Source organism: Ictalurus furcatus, chromosome 20 (genome assembly GCF_023375685.1).
Source record: "Ictalurus furcatus strain D&B chromosome 20, Billie_1.0, whole genome shotgun sequence".
NCBI lineage: Eukaryota > Metazoa > Chordata > Actinopteri > Siluriformes > Ictaluridae > Ictalurus > Ictalurus furcatus.
Window position 1 is genome coordinate 22,406,797 of NC_071274.1, and position 10,147 is coordinate 22,416,943.

The window sequence follows — 10,147 nt, forward strand, 5'->3', positions numbered from 1 at the left end:
TCTTAAGGGTTTCCCTTTTTTACTTCTTAAGGGTTTCCCTTTTTTACTTCTTAAGGGTATCCCTTTAAAAACAAGCGAAATTACGCGAAACGAAACAAACTGCCCAACAGCGCCAGTGAGCGTGTGGAAAGTGTGGCATGATAAGCAACCTGATCTTTTTTGCTGACTCACGTGTTTTATTCCTGAATTAAAGCTGCACAGGATGAAAGATATGAAATAATAAAAAGGAGAAAAAAGGATCCAAATCAAGCTGCTTTAATGAAGAAAGGAAGCAGTCATGAGTTTACAATTACTAGAACCAGAGAAGTCTCTAAACGGAGACATGATTCAAGAAAGATTTCCTTGTTTTGCTAATTAAATCACACACACACACACACACACACACACACACACACACACACACACACACACACACACACAACGCATTCAGGGGGAAAGAAGAGAAACGGTCAGTAAGTGCATCCGTTTTGGTTTTTTTTGTTTTTTTAACCTGCCAATATTCGTTCCTAACGATCAACAGAGTAAAAAGGAGTAGAAAACTAGAAGGGAACAAAAACGCCATTCGTAAAGTCAAAACATATAAATACAATTTTTTTTTTTCTCCTTTTTCTTTTTTTTTTTTTTTTTTTTTTACAAACAAAGCCAAAGCGGTGAAAACTTTCAGGAGATAAAAAGCAACGATTCAAACTAATCCGAGATATAAATTAAACGTTAACCCAGAATCTGAGCCTAGAAAATAAGCGAAGGAAAATATAAGGCTAGGCCTTCCTATTTAAAAAAAAAAAAAAACTTCTATCTTTACAGTAGATTACACAGTGACCACGTGCCAGAATTCCTCCTGGAGATTTATCCACAGAGCGTTAGCAGGAAATCCCGGCCCGTGCTACCGACGTGTACGATGATGTGCGGTTCGACTGGGATACGCCATCCGATCCGTACCGTGACCACCGTAAACGATGAGGAGTGTCGGGAAAAGCTTTTCCACAGACACGGTGCTAATCTGGATCCCATTTAGTCTTTACTAAAAAGGATTTTATTCCCCCCACCCCCCCCCAAGAGAAATTTGCACGCATTCTTCACGAATCGTGAGCGAAGGAATTCTTACGAGGAATACAGTCGGAAGAAAAGGTAGAACTAGAACCTTGAACTTTGTAAAGTTTGTAAAATTGCTACGGCAGCCGTGACCGTTTCGTCTCTGGTGGGCGTGGCCTGTCCGGCTTCATTTATTTTTTTTTACAATTTTTTTTTATTCGTAGCCAAAACTCATAACCTAAAGCCAACTATACTATTTACACACACCGCTTTTATTTAAAACCCGCATTTAAGATCGCTTTACACGTCACTCGCTAGATTAGCGCGTGTACTAGCTGCTTCCGTACTTCCTTCCATGATTCACACATTTAATGAGGGACTATACGTGACGGAACAAGACGCTTATAGGCTTCTCTTCCACTTCTGCAGAACAAACTGCAGGTAGGAAGTAAAAGCGGCGGACTCTAACGGGAACCGAAGAAACGTCGGAACATGGGCGTCGTCCTGAGGAATCGTTCGTGACGATCGTTTTATTTATTTATTTTTCCTCGCTTAGTCGTACCTAATCCGCATAAAATTGGGAAAATCTGAGTGGAAACGAGCTGAAATCGAGACGCGCGTAGGAAACGATGGATCGCCGGCGCACGCGCGGGGTTTACAGGTGTACTCAGAGGCTCGTGCGTCGGATCACACGCGGGGTTTACAGGTGTACTCGGAGGCTCGTGCGTCGGATTACGCGACATCTTTGCTTAGGTTTGGTGTTTAACCACAGCGGCACCGTGTCAGTGGAAAAACAGGTTAAAGACAGGATTAAAGACCTTCAGGGGAAAAAAACCAAACAAACAAACAATCCGTGGCCGTCACGTTTGGACATCGCTGTTTACGCTAAAAACAGAGCCGGGGTCTGACGAGTCCCGTTGCGGAGCGTTCCACGCGGAGCGTGACGTCACTCCATGATGGCTCTGTAGATAGAAGGTTCGATATAGTCTTCTCTGTAGCGCGAGTTGATGAAGCGCTGTCTTTTCGAGTCCTGTTTGACTTCCTTCTCCACGAAGACTCCTTTAAAGCGCATATCCGACGCCACGGACTGGAGAGAAAAGACGGGAAAGACCACAGAGCGATTAAAGGCACTCGAGCGCTGCGCGTGAATAATAAAGTAACTGCTGGAGCGGATCCAGTCTTACTCACCAGTCGTGCCTTTACACGTTTGGGCAGCTCCTCGTCCAGACAGTACACTTCCTCCCGCTTGACCGTCAGCTGAGACTCGTCCTCGAACTCCAACTGGAGAAGGAAATCAGGGTTCACAACGAGGACGAGAGAGAGAGAGAGAGAGAGAGAGAGAGAGAGAGAGAGAGAGAGAGTCTTTAATAATGTCTGTAAAAGTTCCCGCGTGGACCTGGAAATCTGAAGGATCTGGAGAGGTTCTGTACGGAGAGAGAGAGATTCTCTGACCTGGTACATGGGGATGACGTGAGCCGCTACGAACTTCGCTCCGTAGATCAGTCCGTCTGTCCAGCGCACCTGCACCACGTCGCCCTCTGCTGGAGGCCCGAGTCGCACGCAGTCTCTGTTCTGTAACAGACAGACACGACGTTAAGCGAAACGCCACCCGACCTGACGCGCCCCGATCGTTCGGATTTCGCCGCGCGGTCGCGTACCACTATGTCCTCTGGGAAAAGATTGTCGCTGAACGAGCCGTCATCGAAGACGACCTCGTAGAACGTCGCTTTGGTGAGCTCCACCACCTCGCACTGGTAGTACCGGCCGTTTTTGTGCTTGCAGATGACTTTCTGTCCCTCCACCAGTTCCCGCAGAGACGCCTTGTTGCGCTGAGGAAGGGGAAGAGAGTGACGCATCCTGAAAACTCTTTACACGTGAACATGTTTTACTGCACAGTAAAATGAAACCAAAATAAAATAAACCCAAGTAGAGTAAGTTAATAAGTCGTTACTGGCATTAATGAATAAATAAAGCTGTAAACAAACGCCTCAGCTGACGGAAGATTAATTGCTCGCTTCTTCTTCTTCTTATTATTATTAAAATATTTTTATAGGCATAGAAGTGAGTCAAAATACCTTTCGCTTCTGTTTTTCAGCCTTTACCCTGACCGCTCATTTCAGGCTCCTAGCTGTTTGAGCACTTTACCTTTTATGGAGTTCTGTGGGCGTCACGACATGCAAATGAGCTGCGTCAGAAACACGCTTTGCTTAAGCCTCGAGGATCGGCGGTTTACGCGTTTACGCTCGCACACAATTTTACTAAAAGACCGATAAACGAGGCCCGAAGTACGATGGTATTTCATCAGAGCTGGAGAAAGAAAATATAAAGAAAATATAAGATGAAAATCGTAAATCTTTTCGTTATCTGTTCGCAGGGTTGCCAGATCAGGCGATTTCCCAGTTGACAGACACGTCGTCTGATCACGTTGGGTTGGTTAAAAAATTATTTTATTTATACATTTACGTACAACGTCAACTTCTATTTCAGATCGTATAACTGTCGAGGAGTCGGTGCCATGTTTTAAACACGAATAAAAGACAAAATCGGTTATTTATTATATTTATTGGATTATTTATTTCTTTCTTTCTTCATTCCCCCGAGATCACAGGGCAGCGTAACACGCTCTGAGGAAAAAAAGCGCTATCCGTCGTCTTCCACATACCGCACACAGGCTCACAGACGTCAGGGTGATTGACAGCGGAGAGAGAGTGTTTGCCCCTCCCACCCAAACAGCACGGCCAATTATGCTCCCTTGGCTCCCGGGTACAGGAACTCGACTTTAAACTTTCAATCGTTTTCACTTCTGTGACCTTCGCGCCTTTTTACGGCGCTTCGTGGGCGTGGCCAAGTTAAAACGTACGTACGTGAAAAGGCTTGGTGATTAACGGCGTTCGTCGAAACACACCAGCGAGTGTGAAGGAAATGAGAATGATTATTTTTGTCTAAATGTTTTGAGGAAAGCGGTTTCAGACGCACCTTTAGTAAAAAGGTTGCTAAACGAGGACCGGAGTGCGAGAGCGTTACCTCGATGTTCGTGCCTCCTTTGTGTCTCCAGCAGGTGAAGAAGACGACAAATGGCCAGTCGTCGGGGTGCATGTGAACGCCGGCCGCCTGAGCGCACGTGGGGTGGAACGAGGACGAGCAGCGGCCGTGGGAACACTGAACGCAGCAGCCGGAAACCCTCTTCATCCGCTTCCGACAGTAGTGACATTTCTGCACACCATAAACACCACTTCTTCTCAAGATCTCAGGATTACGTGGTTAATTAAGGCTCGTCTTATCTCGCTTTCGGCAAACATCTTTTTATAGTGATGCTGCAATATGTAGAAATGTCCGCCTTTATTTGCTTTCTGTGTTAGCCTTGTAGATCAAATATAAAATTGTGTAGCAATCTCTCTCTCTCGCTCTCTCTCTCTCACACACACACACACACTCTCTCTCTCTCTCTTACTTACCAGTTTAAATCTCTGTAGCGGTATAGCACTGAGATCGACCGGCCTGCGATCAGCGATGTTCACGAACCTGGCTTCTAAAACTGCTACTGCACAAAACACATGCACCCACCTACACACACACACACACACACACACACACACACACACACACACACGACTTCATCATGTATCAGGTCCTCCTGCTATACAGTTCCTAACTGCACGACCATATGGTGTGGTGCATAAGTATTGGCACCCCATCCCCCTCTTCTTTCCAGTGGAAACGTACCACCTTAATAGGAGCATCAATCACTACACAGGTATAATCGGGCCGCTGGTTCATTCGCAGTCTAGCTATGACACACGGACATTGTGTGTGTGTGTGTGTGTGTGCGCGCATGTGCATGACATTTACCATTTGTGAAGCCCTTGCTACCATTTACGTGGCAAAACCGGAGAAAACTACGCTTATTGATGATAAATTTTTCAGATCAGACCGCCGACGGGGAGAGACGTGGGACGTGAAAGACGCGTCCGCGGATACGTTCGCTTTGCGGAGAGTTTATTTTGATCTGTTTGTGAATTCCCAAACAAACATCGCTCTTGTAAGCCAAGCAAACATGGGCGCGAGTATTTTTCACTATAAAGCAGGGCAGGCTCAACTTTTACATTTCACGCCAGTAAGACGTAAACCTTGTTTCCCCCTGGCGAGCGACGATGGCACGTCTGGAATGGATCAGCTACAGAAACGTTACCGGTTTCCACATGTAAACTGATTCTGTCGTCCATTTTTTGTTACAGGCTGCAGTAAGTTTGAACCCCTTTACAGAAATCGAGCTCCGCCCCCTACATCCTGCCAGAACAAACGGGACGATTTGGTTTTGAATAGTTGACGCAACGTGACGGGTTATATCCTATTGAACACTTACAGTGAAGGATCTGACCATTTTTGCAAATACCATAGATGTTCTCTTACACTGACATAAGCGTTCAAATGGAAACAACACCCCCCCCACCCAAGTTCCTCCCCAACCCATCACATTCGAGCGTGCGGTTATTAGATTCACACGTTATTCACACCATTTTCCCCTGAGACATTTCATATCGTTTCTGAAACTCGCTCTCATGAGACTGAAAATAACTTCCGGGCAGTGTCGCACAGATGGACGCCGCTACTCACTTCTCATTGTTGGCTCTCTGCAGCGCTCCTCCTCTTAAAGAACACAAACAGCAGTCCTGTGGAAGGAGGGGAGAAATGATCATCAACCTAAAGCACACACACACACACACCAAAAAACACACACAGAACAGAACAGTACCTGCCGGATCACTGTGTCCGGTTTCTCTTCCCCGTTCTTGCTTAGATAAGACACGTCTGTGAACTTTATACGCTTTTAAACCTTTTCTACAGTCATGATAACATCAGCGTCCACCTCATTCATGTCAATATGTCTACTGTGTGAAGAAAAGCCATAATACTGGATATATCACGCAGTGTTTCATCATCACAGTGATAAAATATCTCAAAGTTAATGTTACACGAACATATCGGGAGGCGTGCGATCGCCTGGTTCACATCACGTAGTGGGGTTTTTTTAAAAATTTTTTTAAACACACTTTTACTGCCAGGAACACGTACACCGCACAGCTGCCTGTCCCCTTCTTTACCCCCTTCTTTACCTCTTCACAGCTTCTGCTTCTTCCTCATAAACGTAACTGCACCAACAACTAAAAAACTAAATATCACACAGAAACTAGGCATTGTACCGCATCCGTCCGAACGGCTCCGATCTGAAACTAATCTGGCTGCCTTATTTATTTATTTATTTATTTATTTCGAGGTCGTACAAATCGATAGTTTTAAAGCGCCTCGACCCATCATAAATAATTTACTTTTATAAATTACAGATGGCACGGATCTGATACCCAGGTCCAGTAGCAGCAAATATATTTTTTATATAAATAAAAAGACAATTTACACCGATCATCCTGTTCAAAAGTTTACACCCCCCTGGCTCTTAATGTATCGTGTTACCTTCTTGAGCATACATGCAAATGAGCTGTTTCGGGAACAGGCTCCGCACTTTATTTACGTGTTTATGATGCTGATAACCGATATGCAGAACTGATATTTATTTACTGTTTTACTTCTGTTGGACTCGACGATAACGACACCACTGAACCTAACAAACCGTTCTATTTATAGCAATTTGATCAATTTCACTTCCTCCACGCATACAAAAACAGAATAGAAATAAGTGCGCCGTTATTAACGTGTCTTTTTTTTTTTTTTTTTAAATTAAAGCTTCTATGAGGTAAACAAACAAAGGACATAAAAGTACTTCAATGGCGGTCCTGCGTGCAATTCTCAAAAAGCCCACAAGATTTATCGGTAGATCCGATATTACAAAACCGATATCCGATTATGGAAAAATGCTTAAAAATCAGGGAAAATATCAGTAAAACCGATTATCGGTCCATCTTTTGATATCATATCATTTATTAAAAAACAAAAAACAAACAAACAAACAAAAAAAACAGTAATGATGTAAAAGCTCTCACCTGATTAAATGCGTTAGCCTCACAGCGTGAACACCTCCATCCTTCCAGATTGCTGTCTCGAGGCACTCCATAGCAACCTGAGGACACGGAGAACATTTCATCCTTACTCCTCACCCATTTTTGGAAGACGACCCCAAAATACCCACCATTTTTTTTTTATACTTCAACAAATTATCACTACACATATACATACATATATACACACACACGTATATTTTATATAAACAAAAATGACAGGGCCAGAATTATTAGCCCTCTGACAATTAATAGTCAAAAGTGTAACCTTTCTGACTCACAACTGAAAGCCACCTCTTACTGTAGCTCCTAACTAGGTTGGTACATGTCTCTTGACGGATTTTAGCTCAAGGTAATTGAGCTCCCGCCGTAGGTTCTCAATAGAACTGAGATCCGAGCTTTGAAAGGGCCACTCCAGGACCTGGAATTTGGTGTCCCTCAATAAATTTTGGACCGAATTGGACGTGTGCCTCGGATCAACTTCTTGCTGGAAGACCCGACGGCGAAGCCCCACAGCATTACACTCCCACCACCATGTTTGACTGTGTGAACTGTGTTTTCAGAGTCGAAGGCTTCTCCCTTCTTTCGCCAAACAAGAGCGACGTCCATGTGCCCGAACAGCTCCATCAGACCAAAGGACAGACTTCCGAAGCTCATCCCCGTGTTTCAAATGGGGGGGGGGGGATGACCTTGAAGTCCACCATGATGAAGAGCCATCGTAACAGTCTTCCTCGAAACTTCGAGTCCAGAAGACGCCAGTTCAGCACCAATCATCTGCACGGAGATCCGGTGGATCTCATTGACATTTCTGATTATTTTACTCTCTTAGATCTCTTGTTTCTTAGAGTTATGTTGTGATAATTCTTTTTTGATTATTTTATCATCTTCAAAGTAGATGCCTTTTTGACCTAGAACGTTCCAGAAACGTTTTCTTGGCGTTTTCTCGAGGAATTTCCCCGAGATGATTTTAAACAGTATTAAAGGAGTTCACACCGACGCTGCACACTTATCTCCTGCCTTTCAGAATATTTCACTCCGAGTCGTCCGTTAAGAAATAAATAAATAAATAAATAAATAAATAAATAAATAAATAAATTTTAAAAAAGGAGGTGGATTAGATTTCTTTTTGGGTCGTTTGGTTAAAATGTCTAGAATGAGAATTAAGCATGGGGTCAATATCACTGTCCATATGGGGAAGTTTTCTGCAAGGCAAGATAAACGTAACTATAAACGGATAAATATAACGGATAGGGAAATAAAATCAATCGAATTCTGGGTGGTTACGGTAGCTCCGCTTCATCGCACTACTCCGTCGATGATTACTTTCCTGTAACGGCGCAACACGAGTGTATTATTCCTTACTTATTCAGGAACTGATGGGAAAGGTGTGTGGTTATGACGGTGAAGAGGCACTCACTGGTGTGTACACGCACGGAGCACACCGAGCAGCTGACCAGAGGACTCGCGCCGTCCTCGTCCAGGTTCGGAGTGGACAGCTGTCCGTCTGAACTTCCCGTGAAGCACATCTCCGGGATCAGAGGCTTCGTCCTCAGCTTCTCCTCCACGCTAGATACGGACGTTCCCTGAGTCAGAGCTCTCAGCTCGCTCTGGGAAGAACCGGAGATGGACGTTAGAGCTGTTCGTCAATAGCACCAGCACAAACACACACACACACCCATTATCTGACGATATTATTATTAATAATAATAATAATAATAATAATATTTATTATTAATAATTTTTTAAAAAAAAAAGGATAGCTAACCTTTTTTGTGTGTAAAATATAAATAAAAAAGATTTCATATTTTTAAATGTTTGTGCAAGCTGATCTGCCTGCAAGTCTGACACTTTTACCAGTCCCCATGTACGTCATCGTTATTTGCAAATTAACGGATTCCTGGTCACATAATCGCTCTAAATTGCACCGTATCGTTTCAGTGGTAACGTCAAATCACGAATCGTTTCCTTATGAATCGAAATCGTTGATTCATTCGATTCAGTGGTATGTTCACAAGTTATTCACCTGATGTCTGTTATCATGAGTCCGAGACTTACGAGTCTCAAGTCAGTAACAGTTACATCTTTCAAGCCATTTTGAAAAAAAAATTAACCGAACCGCTTCGATTCGACGTCACGGTCAGATTCTGAATCATCGACTCGGGAACCGCTTCGATTCGACGTAATGGTCAGATTCTGAATCTTTGACTCAGGAATCTCTTAACTTTCGATTCAACGTTAAGGTCAGATTGTGAATCGTCGAAAGGCGTGTTCCTCATCGCTGGCTTGTCTGTACCTGTTGGTAGGTGTGGAAGAGGCTGCACACGGCGCAGTAGGGAGGCTGGAGACCCAGACGCCGGTTGAACTCCCGCTCAACTTTAAAGCTGCGCAGAATCCGTTTCTGCCAGAGGGGCATGAGTAGCCGGGCCCAGGGGTCCGATTCCTGAGAGTCTACATCCATCTCCACCTGCTCCTGCGACTCTGTACAACACACACACACACACTTAAAACTAATGAATTAGGCTAAAATATCAATACCATCAGTACAGTGCCCCTTTTCAGAGAAGAACCCAGAGGTAAATTATGCATGCCATGGTAGAGATCGTTTAATGAAAAAGTAACCTTCATCACTGGAGCTCTCTCCGAGCAGCGGGTGGAGGTGAGGCAGATCGCTGAGGGGTTTTCGCATCCTCTTCATTCTCTTGTTCTCCTTCTCGTCTTCCGTTTCCTCCTGCGGCGAACAAAACCCCCAGACATAAAAAGCGTCTATATGTCGTGTTTCCGTACAGGCGGAAGGGCTTTCAGAAGGGCTTTATCGTCGTAAACTGTTAAAGACCCACCCCCATTTAATCCATGCGCGCGTCTCATTTCTTTAACCCCGCCTCCTCGCTTCTTAGCTCCTCCCTCCGAAGGAAACGAGGTGTAAATAAAACCCCGGCCTGAGACGTGACGTTTACACGTCTGCACGGTCTGCTTCTTGTCTACGTGTTATTAACTACATAACTGACGTCATTATCGTGTGTAAGCGTATACGCCGCGTAAACGTCCACAACAAAACCAAAGTGTATTAATTAACCTTCGTGCAAGGATTTTATTTGTACTTATTT

General features: G+C 44.2%; 1 protein-coding gene across 1 annotated transcript; it reads right to left on the bottom strand.

Moving 5' to 3' along the window:
* Positions 1-239: 239 nt before the first annotated feature.
* On the bottom strand, positions 240-7,720 carry LOC128624020 (lysine-specific demethylase 4A-like). The gene is made up of 8 exons (XM_053651286.1): positions 7,029-7,720; positions 5,647-5,702; positions 4,488-4,596; positions 4,057-4,245; positions 2,691-2,861; positions 2,485-2,604; positions 2,221-2,313; positions 240-2,119 (listed from the first exon to the last, which is right to left on the bottom strand). Exons 1-8 carry the CDS (start codon positions 7,122-7,124, stop codon positions 1,979-1,981), a joined length of 975 nt encoding a protein of 324 aa, XP_053507261.1. The 5' UTR covers positions 7,125-7,720; the 3' UTR covers positions 240-1,978.
* Positions 7,721-10,147: the final 2,427 nt, after the last annotated feature.

Bases quoted from the DNA above. Each gene is read 5' to 3' on its own strand.
- LOC128624020 (XM_053651286.1), bottom strand. From the start codon at position 7,124: ATGTTCTCCGTGTCCTCAGGTTGCTATGGAGTGCCTCGAGACAGCAAT. The intron at 5,703-7,028 runs GTGAGAGCTTTT...CTCCTTCCACAG, and splicing joins AGGCTAACGCATTTAATCAG to GACTGCTGTTTGTGTTCTTT. The intron at 2,605-2,690 runs GTACGCGACCGC...TGTCTGTTACAG, and splicing joins TTTTCCCAGAGGACATAGTG to AACAGAGACTGCGTGCGACT.